At 47.6% G+C, this 17,656-nt stretch overlaps 5 protein-coding genes across 5 annotated transcripts; 2 read left to right on the top strand and 3 right to left on the bottom strand.

Moving 5' to 3' along the window:
* Positions 1 to 307: 307 nt before the first annotated feature.
* Positions 308 to 4,074, bottom strand: EYB26_007023 (uncharacterized protein; the record flags this gene model as incomplete). The annotated part of the gene is made up of 3 exons (XM_054266295.1): positions 308 to 3,524; positions 3,586 to 3,950; positions 4,018 to 4,074. 3 exons carry the CDS (start codon positions 4,072 to 4,074, stop codon positions 308 to 310), a joined length of 3,639 nt encoding a protein of 1,212 aa, XP_054122270.1.
* Positions 4,075 to 7,414: 3,340 nt separating this feature from the next.
* Positions 7,415 to 11,171, top strand: EYB26_007022 (uncharacterized protein; the record flags this gene model as incomplete). The annotated part of the gene is made up of 6 exons (XM_054266294.1): positions 7,415 to 7,678; positions 7,890 to 7,916; positions 7,968 to 8,413; positions 8,762 to 8,993; positions 9,049 to 9,994; positions 10,057 to 11,171. 6 exons carry the CDS (start codon positions 7,415 to 7,417, stop codon positions 11,169 to 11,171), a joined length of 3,030 nt encoding a protein of 1,009 aa, XP_054122269.1.
* A 992-nt stretch (positions 11,172 to 12,163) lies between these two features.
* EYB26_007021 (uncharacterized protein) lies at positions 12,164 to 13,977 on the top strand (the record flags this gene model as incomplete). Its single annotated transcript, XM_054266293.1, has 3 exons — positions 12,164 to 12,259; positions 12,318 to 12,716; positions 12,787 to 13,977. 3 exons carry the CDS (start codon positions 12,164 to 12,166, stop codon positions 13,975 to 13,977), a joined length of 1,686 nt encoding a protein of 561 aa, XP_054122268.1.
* Positions 13,978 to 14,068: 91 nt separating this feature from the next.
* Positions 14,069 to 14,737, bottom strand: EYB26_007020 (uncharacterized protein; the record flags this gene model as incomplete). The annotated part of the gene is made up of 1 exon (XM_054266292.1): positions 14,069 to 14,737. One exon carries the CDS (start codon positions 14,735 to 14,737, stop codon positions 14,069 to 14,071), a length of 669 nt encoding a protein of 222 aa, XP_054122267.1.
* Positions 14,738 to 15,242: 505 nt separating this feature from the next.
* On the bottom strand, positions 15,243 to 17,162 carry EYB26_007019 (uncharacterized protein; the record flags this gene model as incomplete). The annotated part of the gene is made up of 10 exons (XM_054266291.1): positions 15,243 to 15,448; positions 15,519 to 15,687; positions 15,750 to 16,102; positions 16,170 to 16,258; positions 16,315 to 16,352; positions 16,410 to 16,500; positions 16,566 to 16,596; positions 16,651 to 16,900; positions 16,973 to 17,076; positions 17,129 to 17,162. 10 exons carry the CDS (start codon positions 17,160 to 17,162, stop codon positions 15,243 to 15,245), a joined length of 1,365 nt encoding a protein of 454 aa, XP_054122266.1.
* Positions 17,163 to 17,656: the final 494 nt, after the last annotated feature.

Below are 17,656 nucleotides of genomic sequence, written 5' to 3'. Positions count from 1 at the left end.
ATGGCAGGAAGCTTCCGTAACGAACGTCAGTACTAGCTAGCCCTAACGCTATTACGCCATTGTCCAACTACATAAATAGTTAGAAGAATTAAACCACGAATAATCCAACGAAGACTCATATTCTTCACATGTACTTCTATCCTCATTCTATGAATACATATATCTTTTTTGTCTAGACAAACAACAACCACGCTATGCAAATATGCCATGGGAAAGAAGAAACAAAAAAAAAACAGATCGCCACACTCCCAATATTCAAATTCGTCAACAGTAACAAGAAACAAGGGCATAATGATATGATATACTTCTACATGCCCTTGTTCTCCGGGAACTCATCCCCCAACTTCAACCGAGCCGTAACATTCATACTCAGCAATTCCTGAATCAACAGTTTCGCCGCATACGGAATCGTCATTTTGACAACCCCTCTCGACGAGCGACACCGTTGACACCAGTTCTGATAGCCCATGAATCCACATTTCTCGCATATATCGACTTCGTGCTTGTCAGACGATAACATGAGACGCTCAAGAAGGAGTTGGCTTGTGCCGTAGGCGATCAGACAATCTCGTTCCATCTCTCCGAGACGAAGACCACCGTCTCGGGAACGACCTTCGGTTGGCTGGCGGGTCAAAGTGGCGCGTGGTCCGGTAGAACGAGAGTGCATCTTGTCTTGGACCATGTGTTTCAGTTTCTGATAATAGATGGGACCCATGAAAACGTAGAATGGTAGAGGTTCGCCCGTTATTCCGGATGTTAGGTAATCTTTGCCACCGTAGCTGAAACCCTTGTCCACCAATATAGCAGACATTTGCTCGACAGGGCTACCGCCAAACGCCGTTCCATAGCCGTGCTGGCCTGAGAGGACACCGGCTTTGCCTGCCACAAGCTCTAGCAACTTACCGACCGTCATTCGAGACGGGAAACCGTGAGGGTTCATGATAATGTCAGGCACAATGCCCTGGTCGTTGAATGGCATATCTGCCTGTTCAGCAATGATACCGACAACACCTTTTTGTCCGTGACGAGAGGAGAATTTGTCTCCAACTTCGGGTCGACGCGTTTGACGAGTCTGGACTTTGTAGATCTTGCTCTCTCCTTCAGTAACGGAGACCATGACTTTGTCAATGTAACTTGGGTCCGGCAATTTGTATGTCATGGGTGCTGGGTTGTAGTCGGGTGGTCTACCCACGTCAGAGCCTGTGATGCCAGCTGAAAAGGCAGCGGCGGGAACTTCCTTGTTGATATACACTTGACCTTGGCTGACGACCGCGCCCACTGCAGCTAAGCCATCAGTGTCAAGGAGGGCATGCTTTGTAATTGGGGCTCCTTCTTCGTCAAGTTCGGGTCCCCGAAGTCTATCTTCTGAACCGTTTGGATAGCTCTTCAGATTAGCCACGTACTTGCGGAACACCTGGCATCGTCCAAATCCTCTGTCAACAGAACCCTTGTTCAACACGAGAGCATCCTCAATATCGTAACCTGAATAACTCATCACAGCCACTGTCGCATTTTGACCGGCAGGAAGTTGATCATATTTGATCAGTTCGATGGTGCGTGTCTTGACCATAGGCTTCTGAGGGTATACCATGAGGTAGAGAAGGGAATCGATTCTCAAGAACTGGTTGGATGCAATGGCACCGATGGCTTGTTTACCCATAGCACATTGGTAGGTGTTTCGGGGTGACTGGTTGTGATGTGGGTATGGAATAAGACCAGCAACAGCTCCAAGGATAGTAAAGGGCTCGATCTCAAGATGTGTGGTAATATCAATGACGTCTTTTTCATAAATAGCGATATTTGAATCGTTCTCCTCGTTCACGTCCAAGTATTCGACCAAGCCTTGAGCAAGGAAATCGTCAAATTGCATCGAACCATCTCGTAGTTTCTCTAGATGGCTAGCTTTGACTAATGGTTTTCCATTTTCAACGACAATGAGAGGTCGGCAAATTCGTCCATCATCAGTGGCGATGTGTACTGCACGTTGATGGTGGTTGATATAGATGCTCACGAACTCGGAAATACGGCCCATGCGTCGCAGTCGTCGGAACGCGTTCAAGAAGTATTTTGGCCGCCTAGTCAGAGCTATCGGAGTACCGTTCATGGAAATGATATAAGCTCCTAGACCATAGATTTCTTTTCCGCTTAGTGTCGTTATGTCTTCGGCTCCCAACATGAAGACCAGCTTCGACACCGGACCTTCTTCATCGTTGGTCGTGATGTGTGTCATCAGTGCCAAGTTCTTAACTAGACCACATGCCTCACCTTCTGGGGTATCAGACGGACAAAGCATGCCGAATTGCGAAGGCTGTAGAGCACGAGGACCACTGACTTTTCGAGTCTTCTCGAACTGACTGGAAATACGAGTCATCATACCCAGAGCAGCAATGTAACTGAGCCTACTCAACACATGGGTCACGCCAGCACGCTCCATTCTGAAACGCTTAAGACTCCAGTTTCCAGTTGAAATAGCTCTATTCATTCCGTGGGTGATGTGATTTCCATGAAGCGTCACAACACTCATAGCGTCGAAAATTTCGCGACGTCTTTTGCCAAGAACTTTGGTAATGTTCATTTTGATATCGAATTGGAATTTCTTGAATAAATCTTCGAATAAAAGGGCGAGAAGTTGTCCAGCGAGTTCCAGTCGCTTGTTTCCGACGTAATCTCGATCGTCGACCATATCAGAATCATGCTTTGCCATCAACACACGCCTTGCCATGTTAGCCACGTAGATAGCCTTGGGTCTGAAATCCATATCGGTGACTTCCACGTGAGAAATAATGACTGATGAGATAGCCTCGATGGCTTCCTCAATGTGAGTTTTCTTATATCCGCCAATCTTGCCTCGATTAATCTTGATTTTGGATCCGATCCAATCGAGAGCCTGCTGTTGTGTAAAGACGTTTTGCTTGATAGCTTCCTCAAAATTGATGGCAAAATCTTCTTGATAGACATCGTCAACGCCCGCGACAAGAAGCATCATTTCCTTATCAGAATGAACGCCCATTGCTTTGAGGACAATAACCAACGGCACGTCTTCACTCAGAACATTGTGTTTGAGATACAGGCGGTCCTTCTTCAGAATAATGTAACTTTTTGATTTTCGCTCATTCGACGAACTGGTGACGGAGGCTTGTACGATCTCTTTCTTCGGATCCGTTTCGACAATGATACGATTTTTGCTCAGCTGTTCCTGGACCAAAATCACCTTCTCTGTACCGTTGACAATAAAGTAACCACCGGGATCAAGTGGGCATTCGTTGAGCAGATGCATTTCGTTGGGCTTTTTGTTCGACAAGACACATTTGGAACTCCTCAACATGATAGGCATGCGACCGATGGGTACACGGCGTTGTGTGACTTTATCCTTTCCACGCTTGTATGTAAAGTCCACGAAGATCGGGGCAGCATAGGTCATATCGCGCAATCGACACTCGTTCGGCGTAACGGTGGAGTCAGACTCCACACTATCCTTGGGCTCATCGCTTCTGCGAGGACTTCCAACGTAGATATCGGTGAACCTGCAAACCAAAAGTTAGATTAGAACAACATATACTGACAAAAATGGTATGCAAAGCTTACTTGAGGAAGAAAGCGGAGTCGGCGTCGCTGTATATTGTCGAACTCGCCTCCACGATTTTCTTGAGCTGGACCTCAATAAAATAATTATAAGAATCGATATGCTGCTTCACTAAACCCTTGACCTTCAAAAAAGCAGGCAGCAAGTTCCATTTATCTCGTGCGGTATTGATAGGGTCCGTCAAGGATTTATTATAGTAGAAAGGTTCCAGTAGCGCATCGAAAGGGTCGGCTCTGCGGTTTTTCGGGGCAGCGTGGGAATCCTCCTCTTTATGAGTATCTTGCGCATGGCTGTGTGCCTTTGCGGCAGATGGCGTTGACTGCTCGTCGACATCGTTAACGGTCTTTTTCGCATCCTGCGCAGGTTTCTGTAAGATATGTTAGCTACTAAGCATGATAGGAAGGTGACAAGGTCTTCCAAGCTTTTGTTCTTACCACAGTCGATCTTGCAGTCGATCTTGCAGTGGGCTGCGGCCGCTTGCGCGGAGGCATATTGTGCAACGGTCTGACTCTCGAGTCAGAACTATTCGAAGGAATGAGAGTTGCAAAAACAGCCCAATGTTCAACGCGACTTTTCTTGGACGTACGTTTCTTTTTCTTTTAGAGAGGGGCCGGAGATGATTTTTGCGGGACGCTTAGCTAATCACTCAAGCTCGGAGCTTGCTAGCGTCGATTAGCTTATCGCCGTGGATGCCTGAGCCTTGAGGCTCCATTCATGCCTGAGGTGTTACCCAGAAGTAACTTAGTTAACCCAAACCATCTTTAGTTAGTTAACTAACTTAACACAAATAGCAATCTAATCACGCTTGACTCGTCCATAGCGACACAGCTAATCACTCCTGTATCTCTCTATACCTACTTAGAAAGGCTTGGACACCTCATCGTCGTCGTGTTTGCTTTTGACAGGCTACTTGCAATTTGTGGGGTCAACGCTGATATGATTGATAATCGGTTTGATTGATGAGGCTGATACCTAGGGTTTGCTAGCTATTTAGGTCACTGCACCGTATGCGATTAAGCATTAATTCAAGCCAACACCTCTTTCAAGCTGTTGGTCAAACTTATGCGAGTCAATAATTAGCCTTCATCGGGGGTTTGAAAAATCGCAAATTGTTTGCTGGCGGACGCTGTGAAACGTAGATGGATGAGGGGCACGTTCTGGCGCCCAATGGAACCAATCAAATGCATCACAGAGCAAGTGGCTAATAATCAATAATTCAGAATGCTCTCAATTGACGAATGCCAGGTGGTATTAGTCATGTGTAGTACGATTCTCTAACAACCTCACTCGGGATGGTGCAGTCTTAGCGTCCGTATAAGCGCTGGACCTCAGTACCAGCCATTGGCGACACGACTTTGAGGGGTCACTGGGCGATTGACTGCTTACTGGATCGAGAAAAGCCGAGCATCAGCATATCGCATGCGAAGTCGATGTACGTACTATGTCATGAGGTAGGCAAATTGAAAAATGGACTGATCGAGACAATCGCATTGTTGCTGATCAGAGAACGAGTCTTCTTTCATGGATGCCAGTGTCAGATGGAGTGTGGGGAAGAAGACAATCTACGTATCAGTTTCATCTGTGCGGTGGATCATGGAGCGGCGATAGCGCACTAAGAAATAAAGCGGCGAGTGGGAGATGCTGAAGAAATCGGCCAAGCATGACAACGAGACGGACATGGTGACTTGTGTTACAATCGTGTGGTTGTGGTTGTCCGAAGATTATTCAACTGAAAGCGACATCTTTGATGTCAAAAGAATCTGGCAGGGACAACAAAGAAGAGATATGATGAAGTGTTTGTAGAAAGTACGTACAGAGAGGACTCTACAGTCGACATTCTACACCGCTTCCCCTCGGCACGAACCAATGGAGCCAGACAATGCCCGGTGGAGCCTCAATCATTATTCCACACCCAATCAAGTCGGTCAATTTGGGGAGATAGCCCTAAGTTACTTGATTGAAATGCACACTCTGGACTGCACGAAGACCTCTCCTCATCAAATACTCCGTGTATGACTTACAAGGAGACGAATTGATGCAGTGTCTAGACAAACAGACGTGGCAGGCCACGGTGGATCGGCAAGTAGTTATAGGCACGGTTAGTTGTGGATCAGGCCAAGTGCTACCGTACCATAGGCTCTTCCAGGAGCTAAGGCTAAGGCCCGCTACCCGCCATTCCTCTGTGCTTGTGTCCATGGTTAGCCCAAGCAAGACTCCAAGGATGTGTATGCCAGCAGGTAGTGTGCATGCAGAAGCCAGCACTCTGGTTCTCTCCTGCAAGACCTCTGCAGCCAAAGGAACCCTGCTTCTAGAAAGAATCTGATATTTTCAGTTATGCCTATGCCCATTCAGTCAAACCCAATCTTTCGCCCAGCCGATTGACGCTCCTTCCTGTAGGCAAGATGCTGGAAGCTAGAAGTCAATAGTTAATCCGACCGTAACTAATTCTAAATATGGTGCCCGCTCCGGGCCAGTATGTAAGTCATAGGCGCCGGACAGCACGATGATGGAAACTAGTTTCAACGCATTCAACGATGCTAGACTTTAGGATGTTGTCAACCTGAAACACGCTGGCAATGCCAGCTCCGGTTGTCGGATTGCATTATTCAATCGAAGTATGAGTGTCTAGTGACTCTAGGATACAAGTTACTGCTTACTCTTCAGCCAGTTCGGCGAGGCAAAGGTCGATTGGGCCTCCCCGCCTCGCCGGAGAGTTACCGCCATTAGTTAGCACTTAGCTAGCATTCACTAGTCACTAAACTAGACTGCTGTCTAAAAGTGTACTTAGTGTTGGTGGGATTAACTAACTAGTGAGATGAGATTACCAACTGTTCGCTACTTAGTCTCGCCGCTCCGTCTCCCTCACTCTTACTCCTCCTTTCTTCTCTCTTCCTCCCCTCGTCGCATTTTTTGTACATTACACTGTATCAATTTTTATCATTTATTTTTCTCTCTTGACCGGTGACTTTGGTCGACCGTGTCCGTTCTTTTGAAGAGCTTCCCACTAAGATCAAACCGTCGTTGTTGAGCCCGAACTCCTCCTCCGTAGCCGAACCCCGTCGACCCAGCTCAAAATCCCCCCGGTTTTGCTCCTTCGATCGAAGCGTTTCGTCTCTGCACAACAAAGTGCTCCAGGGCAAGACTGACTATCGTCGGTACATCCATCTTCGAGGCTTCTCCGATATGCGATTTTCGTCCTTGGTCGTTGTCGAGTTCGTTATAGGGTGATCCTGTAGTTAGTGCCTGGCGGCCAAATAGTCGGGCCATCTTCTGTAAGTCTTATTGCCCTGTTTCACCAGAAGAGCGCAAACGCAGCAAAACAGAAATAAGCACCACATAAATGCATTCGGAAATAAAGAACAAGGCACTGTTGAAGTCGAGAATTATTAATGTGCTGATTGATTGTTTTCGATTTGGCCCCTCAACCCGCGAACTCCAAGACCCCTCCCCTCCTTCCTTCCTTGCGTTGCTAATGTACTGCCACTGCCACTGCCCCTGCCCCCCCAGACCCAGGACACACCGCCAACTGATGCGCCTCCCGCCCCTCTCCCCCAGCCATTCACTGCTTCTTGATAATAATAACACGCCAGTCACACAAATAATCTTCGTTCTTTACCACTCGCTCGCTTATCCACTCTGTTGTTGCATATTGCTTGTGTATATTTGTTCATTTTGTGTTCTTCCACATTTCTTGTCTTGTCTCTTGTGCTCTCCAGCTTGCATTTACTGAGCGATTGAATCGGTTGTCCCCTTCTCTGATTTGCTGACATGTCCGCTTCCCCTGTATAGCTTCTTTCTCCTACTATCTGTACGATTACGAGCCCCTCAACTATGGCTTTCAAAACCGGCTTCAGCGAGCGGCTAGACGAGCTGCGTTTCCCATCGCCTCGGTCGCCTCCAGTCGACTCTCCGTTCTCCTCTCATACCCCCCTGTCTCCTCCTGCCAATATGATGTCAGCCTTTTCACGTCCCACCACCGACGTTCGCGCAAACCTCCAGCGCCGATTCACAACCGATGCCGGGAAATTGTCATCTTGGAGCTTCCTGAACCAGCAACCCACACCTCCAGCTGATTCTTTGGATTTGTTGTCTTCGGTGAGCTCCCCGTTCACCTGTTTGCAATTTCTGTTCTGTTCTGTACTATGTGGTAGTAGTTGGCTGGAGTGGAGGCACAACTGGGGCTTTGTTTAGGTGAACCTGGGTTGTGAGGAAATGCCACTGCTTCCTGGGGCTTCAATTGCCCAATTGTCTCTATTCACATTTTCAATGTTTGTGACGGGAAAATGGACTGACAATCTGGCTTTAGGCAACCCATATTCACAAATCTCAGTTGGTAAGTCACCAGCCCGAGTATGTCGCTTTCTTTATACTGATTCGTATGCAGATTGAAAAGAAGCGGCAACATATCGAGTATATGCGCGAACAGAGAAAACGATTCGAGGCTGATATGAAGTTGCTGGATTTGCAACACGAAAGGGAGAGACAAGAGATTGACCAATTAGCTCGCGATCTTGCGCAAGCAGGTCTATCTGGCCCAGTCAGTGAGCCAACTACACCACCGGAATATCGAGATGGTGGCTTTCCTTCAGCTTTTGCTCGTCCCACACGTTTCTCTACCTCTAGTGTTACTTCATCTCCAGGTATCTTCAACATTTTCTCACCCTCACAGGTGACCTCACCTCCACCAGCCTCCCAGACCCGAAATGGCGGTGCTACTGCCAATGCAAACAGCCATCGTTTCTCTGTCCATTCCGTTCCTGGATCAAGGCGTAATTCTGAAGAAGAGGAGTACTTCCCAGACTCAGTAGCCACTTACAGGCCAGGTCCTTCGTGAGTTCCTCCCCTCTTCAATGTTCTCCCCAATAACACAACACTATCCTTCTGCCTTTGTGTACATCTCAGCGCACGACAGCTCTATTCACATGACCAATTCGAATTTTCACTTTTGCCGCAACCGGTCTGTTGAATAAAGCACAATAAGACTGTTGACTGCCATTGTGAATTTGCAATCAATGGCAGAAGCCGATCAGATTTCGCTATAAATATGTCTTCGATCCCCCTCACTGCTCAACTCTCTTTTTTTTTCACCACTCTCGCTTTTCATCCTCAGCATACTCTCTGTGTCCCTCGCTTTCCTAAGCTATTTACGTTAGACTAACCTCTCTTTGCAATCATCAGCATACATCGTTACTCTATGCCTACTACGAGCCTGGCTGCTCAACTGAAATCAGTGACAGCAAATTACAACAGCCCAGCAATGGAGCCGTTCAACGCTGCTCGACTCCTTTTCGGGGACGAGAAAGGCGGTCCCAAGGACGAGGATCGTTTGCCTACGCCCGATATCAAGAGTTACCTGAAGATGACTGACCCTGACGACAAATTTCCTACACTTTCTCACAACTCAGGGCTGGTAAGTACTTTAGCTCAAGATCTCACGAAAACTCAAGCTGACAGCGAATTCTCAGCTCTCTGCCAACTCTGATGCCCTCGATTTGGCCAATTCTCGCACCCCAGAACCTTGGAATTCTCATCACAACCGTTACAGATCCATGCCACAGGGCGATCTGAACATGTTCCGCTCAGATATTCAGTTTGGAAATCCCTTGGGAAGCGACACAGCTTCTACACCTCGTCATGTCGCTCGTCACTCTGTGGAGCTGAACATGTACCTTGGCAAGCAAGAACCCACTACTCCAACTGCTAGTTCCTCTGCTCGCCCAGTTGCTCTGCAGTCGTCTTATTCGACTAATGACCTGCCCACTGTCAAAGGAAATGGCTTCAACAGCAGTGCTATAACGCCTCCTAGAACTCATGCTGAACAATTTCATCAGCACAATGCCAGCCTGGGTCGTATTCCTGCTGGTGTCACTCGCTCTGCCAAAGAATCCCCCGAGCGCGAGGATTCCACTCTTGTTTCCAATAGCAACCCACAATCGGGGCTCCAGGCAACTGCTACTCCGTTTGGGCCCCAGCTGGCTTCGGTCTCAGGTCCTTCTCTTGCTGGGCAGAATGGTTCTTCTGGCCTTACCAACTTTCAACAACAGGGGCAATTCTACCCCTACGGTGTTCAACCCTACCTGAATAATAGCATGCCTGTTAATGGTGGAGCAAACCAGAATTTCGCCGCTCAGGCCCCCTACCCTGGGTTTGGTCAGAACGGTATGTTCCAGCTACCAAGGGCTGCAGCACGTCCCAATACTGTTGCACTCAGCCGCAGCGGTGAGAGCGAAGCTCAGCAGGTTTCGCGTTTCAATAATCTCCCTTTGGAGCAGTACAGGGGTGAACTTTACGGTTTGTGTAAAGACCAGCATGGTTGCCGCTATCTTCAGCGCAAGCTTGAAGAACGCAATGCCGATCATGTTCAAATGATCTTCGAGGAAACCCATATGCATGTGGTTGAACTTATGACCGGTTCGTCCCGCCTTCTTATCTTTGACCTGGATGTTCTATACTGACTTGTCCGCCTTTTGCAGATCCTTTTGGCAATTACCTGTGTCAGAAGCTCCTTGAATACTCGAACGACGATCAGCGTACTCGCCTCATCCACAATGCAGCACCTCAGTTGGTTCCTATCGCACTCAACCAACACGGGACTCGAGCACTACAGAAGATGATTGAATTCGTTTCCACCCCACAACAGATTCGAATGGTTATCGACGCTTTGCGTGGTCACGTCGTCGATTTGGTGCAAGATCTGAATGGAAATCACGTCATCCAAAAGTGTCTCAACCGCTTGTCGGCCGAAGATGCCCAATTCATTTACGATGCTGTGGGTGCTCACTGTGTTATCGTTGGTACTCACCGCCATGGATGCTGCGTGTTGCAACGATGCATTGATCATGCCTCTGGGGAGCAACGTGCTCGTCTGATTGCACAGATCACATCAAATGCTTTCTCGTTGGTCCAGGACCCATTTGGTAACTACGTTGTCCAGTACATACTTGATCTCTCTGAGCCGCACTTCACCGACCCATTGTGCCAGAGCTTCTTAGGCAACATTCCGGCGTTGTCGAAGCAAAAGTTCAGCTCCAATGTCATCGAGAAATGCCTTCGCACTGCTGAGTACCCCATGCGCTGTCGCATGATTGACGAAATCCTCGTGCCCCGTGAGCTCGATGCAATGCTCCGTGACTCTTACGCAAATTACGTGGTGCAGACTGCAATGGACTTCGCTGACGCTGACAACCGCAACCGCATCATCGAGGCCGTGCGTCCTATTTTACCTTCAATTCGTCAAACTCCCCATGGACGCCGCATTGCTGGTAAGATCGCGGGAGCTGAGTCGTCTGGGCGTACCAGTGCCAACCCCAGTGGCCAGGCTACTCCTAATGACATGACTTCTGGCCAGCTCCCTGCCTCCATGCAAGTCCCTCCCAAGCCTTTTATGCAATCGCCACAAGGCTCGTTCAACGGCAATGGAACCGCGACTCAGCAGTTCAATCCTCAACAGCCACTCGTCTCAACCAACAGCTTCAACGCCGGACCTCCCACAGCTGGCCCACCTGAGGTTTCAAACTTCTCCCACGCACCCAATCAAGGCCTTCCTCAGAGTCAGGCTTATGGCAACGTTGGCAATGGCTTCTACTAAGTTGTTCCCTTTTCGACAAATGCATCATCTTCGCTCACCTTCCGTGCAGCACACGGACTTTGTATTTTACTTGAGACGATGCCACGATATTATGAACTTACGGCCCCACACATGAACATGCGTCGACGCTGGGATTTTGGACAGACAATCTTTCGACATTTGGACGCAGTTATGAAGACTATCTTTTTTATGTCATCTCTGCGATTTCATGGTTGATGCAATCTCCCAAGATCTTTCATCATACTTTTCTTGTTTACAGACGCATCGCTTGATGACTTGTACAACTTGTTTATTCTCCCCCATTCTGCATGTGCCGAGCTATCTCTTACAATGGAAGTAAGCTCTTTCGAGCCCTCTCTCATCGATACCCTCTATCACATGTGTTGTTTTATCTGATTCGATTTTTATTTCGTTCATCTCGTTTTCTATGTTATGTTTTTCATCTTTTCATGCTTGTTTTTATCTTATTTAATGGCATTGAGAATATGTATCTATTCTAGAATGGATATTTTCCCACGCCTGTTGTACACATGTCTTTACCTTTGTGTATCTTTCTGGTTCTCTTTCTCTTTCTCTTTTCGATGCCTCGATACTTCGGCTTGCCGTCATCGAGCTGGCATCAAAGGGAGATAGATTGTATTGTCCTTAGGTTGAGAATTTTTTATTGTACTCGAATGTTCTTCCGGCTTAGCTTTAGATGAATGTATCCATATTCTATATTCCTCTCCGTTCATGGTGAGCCAAAGTCGCAAGTAGAGAAGTCAAGGTACGTAGTTAACTACCTAGAAATGAAGAGATAAGATAAGTATGCCGCGCACGGACCAGGGCTATCTTGATCTCCGCGGTAAATATCTAGCTCAGGAACGCGCGACAACAGAACACCAATTCAATTGCATACCTATCATCTCGACTGCCTCAAGTGACTATTGAATTATTTATTGAACTTCTTTCAAATATTCTAAAGGATCGATTCAATACATGGCGCGCATGCAATGATTCGTCCCCTTCCTCATCAAGTAAGTCAGAGCTTGAGCCAGCAATGGCCCTGTCGAAAGACGCAAATTCGTCAGCTCGCTGCTCTTCTTGATGTAAGCATTAATCCACTTCCCAAAGGAAACGAATATTATCTGACTGTCTTTTGAACAGCCTCAAATACCATCCCCTTCAACCATAGTGCTCTACGGCATCAGCGCAACATGCAAATCAACACTCGTCTCCGCAGTGCTCGACTCCCTCCCAGCCCGACACGCAATCATCCGATGCGTCGAATGTATCACGTCACGACATTTACTGCAAAAGATATTACTCGAGACGTTGCATTCGTTCGGGATGCAGGATCACTGGGAGAAATTCGGCAAGGGAAGGTGTGAGCATGTCAGCACGCTTTTGATTCATTTGGGTGATATTTTTGCGGCTGCGAGGAATAGCAAGAAGTCGGATGGTGAGGTGGGAGGTGAGAAATTTGTGCTTGTGCTAGATGGGATTGATAGGCAGAGGGACGCGTCACAGATGCTTCTTGCCGCGTTGGCGAGGCTAGGGGAGATGGTGAGTTTCTCTCCTTGATGACATGATGGTCAGATTATGAAAGATTGGGGGGTTCCGCTAACGAAAGTAGATACCTTCGTTGACTGTGGTTTTGATCATGAATACGACCCCTCGTCCACTATTCCTTCAATCTGCCGGCGTCGCTCATATCAACTTTCCACCATACACGCGCAAAGAAGCAATCACCATAGTCACAGCTGCAGGCCTTCCGAAAGTCGACGTGCTACCTGATGATTACAACAGCAAGATCTCTTCTACTACTTCTATGGAGGGTATATATGCACAATTCGTGGCAACAGTCTATGACTCGCTAGTTGGTCCTACAGCAGGCACAATCCCATCGTTCCGGTCGATTTGTGAAAAGCTGTGGCCTCGCTTTCTTCAACCTATGCAAAACGGGGAGGTTTCCGGCGAAGGATGGGATTTTACGAGACTTTTACTCCGGAATCGAGCCATGTTCAAGATTCAGGGTGAATCGATGCTGGTTCATCATATTGTTTCTGCCCCAGAGGGAACGAACAAAGAAGATCCCAAGACCAAGAAGAGAAAGCTAAATTCATTGACTTCAACGCCAAAACTCCCATCATTACCATACTTCCCTACCTTGGTCTTGACATCAGCATACGTCGCCTCGCATACCCCACAGCGCCTCGATACAATCTTCTTTTCCAAATTCTCATCCTCATCACTATCAGCACGCAACAAACGATCTCATCACAGGCGACGGCTGAAACTACTCTCCCAAGCCCAGGCGGACGATGACAATGATAATGGCAACACACCTAAAAAGGGGAAACGAGTAAAAACAAAAATCACAAAATCAATGCTCGATTCAGCCTTTGCGACTACTTCGGCGACTACAAGCGCCATCACCGGTGATAACGCCGCCAGCGGAGGCGCAGGAGGAGGCGGCACAACACAATTAACAGGCTCCTCAACCCTCCTAACAGCCCGCCCGTTCACCCTCGAACGTCTAGTTGCTATATACCACGCAATTGATCCCAATCCTCCCGCAAACGCGTTATATACCCTCCCTACAGCAGATGCAATATATAACGAACTTGCGACTCTGCGTCGATTGAGACTTGTTGTCCCAGCCACGGGGGGCAGTAGTCAGAATGTCGGCGGAGGCGCGACGGCCATGATGACGGCCGACGTAGGTGAGAAGTGGTCCATAAATGTCTCTGGGGACTGGGTCGGGGAACTTGCAAAGGGGATTGGGGTTGAGGTTGGGGAGTGGTTGGCGGGGGGTTTAGACTGATTGCTCTAATATATTTGCATTTGTATACTAGACATACAAGTCGATAGAGAAACTACGTACCGTACTTACAAGCTATCTCTAGGTTATTTAATCAACCCTTGATCTCAGGCTTCGCACTCGGCACCTCCAATATACTATCAGGCGGAACTGGCACCAGCGCCGTCCTCACATATACATGTTTAGCACCCTCCAACGTCAACCCCTCCACACAACCCCCTTTCACCGAAAGCATAGGTTTCGCCGTCCCATCCGGCAGGATTGGTCGATGCAAAACCCGCACTCCACAACACTTGCAAAAGTAACATTCAAGCGTATTCCCCGAGTCGGCGGTACGAGTCCATTTGCCCACATGTGGCTGTATGTCCTCTGGTAAAGGCCACATGCCCTCCGCGGGGAACATGGCGGTTATGCCGAAGGCGGAGGCGGATTGTTTTTGACATTCGGTGCAGTGGCAGATGTAGACTCCTAGAGGTTTGGGGAGGGAGGCATGGAAGGTGACGGTGCCGCATTGACAGGAGATTTTGGCGTTTTCGTTGCTGACATTGGAGGTTTTGGTGGATGTGGGTGTGGATGTGGATTGGGGTGTCGGTGTGGTGGTGGACTGGTGTCGGTGTTGCATAGGGAAAATACCACGAAGGCGGGATATGTAAGTATGAGGGCTCATCTTCGTCGCATGATATGCGAGATTTGGTAGAGGTCCGCGATAGACTCTTGTTGGCAGCCTAGGAGCCAACGCCCTCAATGCGCGTGAAGAATTCATCTTTATAAGTATGCCGATACAGATATTGCCGGACAATTCAGAATATCAAGAACCGGTTTTGTTCTTTATCTAGATCACGGTGCAGTAAGTAAGGGCGGCGTACTATTGAGAGTTGAAATATGTTATTTAGCTCGAAGCTGGATAACGCGGGCATGACATGCATGCATTGGGGGCCGTAAATGGCTCGCTTTGTACTAGCCCATATTGGTTAACTAGAACACCTTCAACAACTCCATGGTGTGAGCTTCGCCCTGCAAGGGATTGATTCCCTTTTTGGTTCTCGTCTTTTTATAGCCAAATTGCTAAACCAGTACGCAGGGCAGATCCGCGAAACGCGCCGAACAATCATGCATCATATGCAACATCCACCACGTAAATGCAATGCCATGGAGGACCAGCCCCTGTAACAACTGAAAAATATTTGAAAATTGGTAATCCGTGAAAATGCCGTCAATTCACGTATCATATGGATCGTTAGAAGACGCTCATATGCATAAGTAGAAGGTCACCATGCCAACTCAACAATGTCCGGACCCTGAGCATACAATAATCGTGGTTCCTGTCGCTGATGCATAGGGTACTGATATTCTTCGAATCGGATCTTGTTGATAAATGTACGGTCATTATAAGTGTCACGCAATGAATGAGGTGACTGTACTATGGAACCATCAGCAAGAGAGTAGAAGCGGATATTCCGTCTGTCCTCGGTGGCTATGAAACGTCGAGTTAATGTGTTAGTGGTGTCTTGGAAGATGCAATGCATAGTTTTCGAGATACTAACTCGTGGCAAGCAACCCCAGCTCCTTATTAACGTCCATCGAATGGTAGTTTTCACGGTTATAGTTTTCAAAGACTAGATATGGTTTTGTCGAAGAAGCACCACCACGACGATGCCGTTTTGAGCCTGTCTTCACTTCGGTTTTTGGAAAGCGTAAATCGTACATTTGAAGCTTTGCCGGGAAACAATGTTAGTAAAAATGTAATCAGAGTCTGGAGAATGAATAGGACTGACAGAACGAGTTCCGGCCACAACCAACTGATGATTATCGATCTTCTTTATTTCTCCAATCATACCTGGATGCTTGATACGTTGGACACTGTCGTTGCTGCGCAAGTCACTTAGAAACAATAATGAATCCCGAAATCCAGAGGCTATCACAGTCCGACTGAGCCATTCCACGGCAAGTACATCCTTCGGCCTTCTAAGAACATTCTTGGAATCACTTCTGAGGGTTGTGTCGATATGAATCGTTTGCAATCCGTCGGATGTCCCGACGGCGAATATTGGATCCGAAGAGCTGTTAGGTCGAGCCTCCGAACACCAGAAAGTTATCTCAAGGGACCTTGTAGATGCTAATGAGATGACTGTGAGTAGAGTTAGATTTATACATTTATTAGCAGGGTGGATAACTTCAGCAGTGTTCTCACTCACCAGAAGTGTTCCTAGTATGGGAATCTAAATCGGGAATTTGCGCAAGTTCTGCCATTGAGTCGCCTGACGTCCCGTTGAGATATGTAGCTCTACAACGTTGGTCAACGATGAGGTGCCCGCGATCTATGTTAAAGAGAGGTCTTACAAAAGATACCCAGAATCGCACAGAGACATAGACGATAGCTGTCTTTCTAGTCAGCAAAAGATCAGTCTTACTTTCAAGAAAAGATATCAACCGACCTCATACTGCACCAAAGAACTAGCCGAATTCTGTTTTATGTCGTATTTCCACACATCCGCAGTCTTTGAGTTCGAAGCTGGTGGGCACATCCTGTCAACCAGGAAATTATCAATTAGTTCTTTCTTTGTTTAACATGGATACAGATAGGAACTCACGTTATCGCAGTCGAATTTGGCAAACATGTTGCTATTTAACAATCAGCCACAGAACGAAAAATCTATGTCGAATGTAGCGCGATACCGGCAACAAGAGTTCCAGATGGACCATGGCGAGCAAAGTCATACACATTGGAATAGCCTAGACTGCATAAACTATGTCTTTGGAGTTGGCTAACGTAGACCCTTCCTTGCTGAGATTTCCTTGCGAACCCCGGTATAAAGGTCTTGCCGATCTCATCACCTAGCCTAGTGAATACGTAGTCCATACATCTTGATCTTCGCACGCGTTCTCGTCGCACACGTCGATCGATAGCGACTTGGCGTTGTCGTTGCTAATTTCAAAAGCACCAGTGAGCCACGAATTGCTTCATTCACAGGAACGCAATCATTTCACGAAGGTATACCTCGTTGTCGAGCTTTCTTCTCTTGACGGCCTCCTTGGAATACTGAGATCCGGCAGGTGCAACATGGTTGGCCTGGACACGGAAGTACTTTTTCTTTTCAGGATCTGCATCTTTCTTAGCGCTTCAACTTAACAGACCAGCTGTGATTATGCCTACCCCAATAGAACCCCGGGATTGGTCTGCCGTTCATTGCGTCTCGTCTCGCCTCGCGAGATCTCAGACAGTAACGATAACGACAATTTCTCACAGTCTCGTGTATATTAGTAACACACACTCGAGACAATGGCTCATAGATATAGACAGTCAACCGCAGAGAGAACTCTGATGCTCCGGATTTCTGTTCGAACATTTTGTTCGTTCCTTATCTTAGGTTATCGGACATGACGTCGGGTTGCTTATCTAAGCATTCAATGTCAACAGATGTCTTCTGGTCCAATGAAATGATCGAAATGACCGAGACTTCCCAAGGTCCGTCCCAGGAGGCGCGAAAGTGTGCCCGTCAATCGAAGAGTAGTAGATACAATTAAAATTGGAATATATTCCTTGTATCCGATCTTCATGTGCAGAGGAGTTATATGGAAGGCTATCCTTCGCTTCTGAAGCGAAAGACGACTCTGAGGTGTATTTGCGAGCAGCATACCTACCAGTGCGACTTTACTGGAAGAGACCTCTGCCATGAAGAAT

This window comes from Talaromyces marneffei, chromosome 5, assembly GCF_009556855.1.
Source record: "Talaromyces marneffei chromosome 5, complete sequence".
NCBI lineage: Eukaryota > Fungi > Ascomycota > Eurotiomycetes > Eurotiales > Trichocomaceae > Talaromyces > Talaromyces marneffei.
This window is presented reverse-complemented; position numbering and strand designations above follow the sequence as displayed.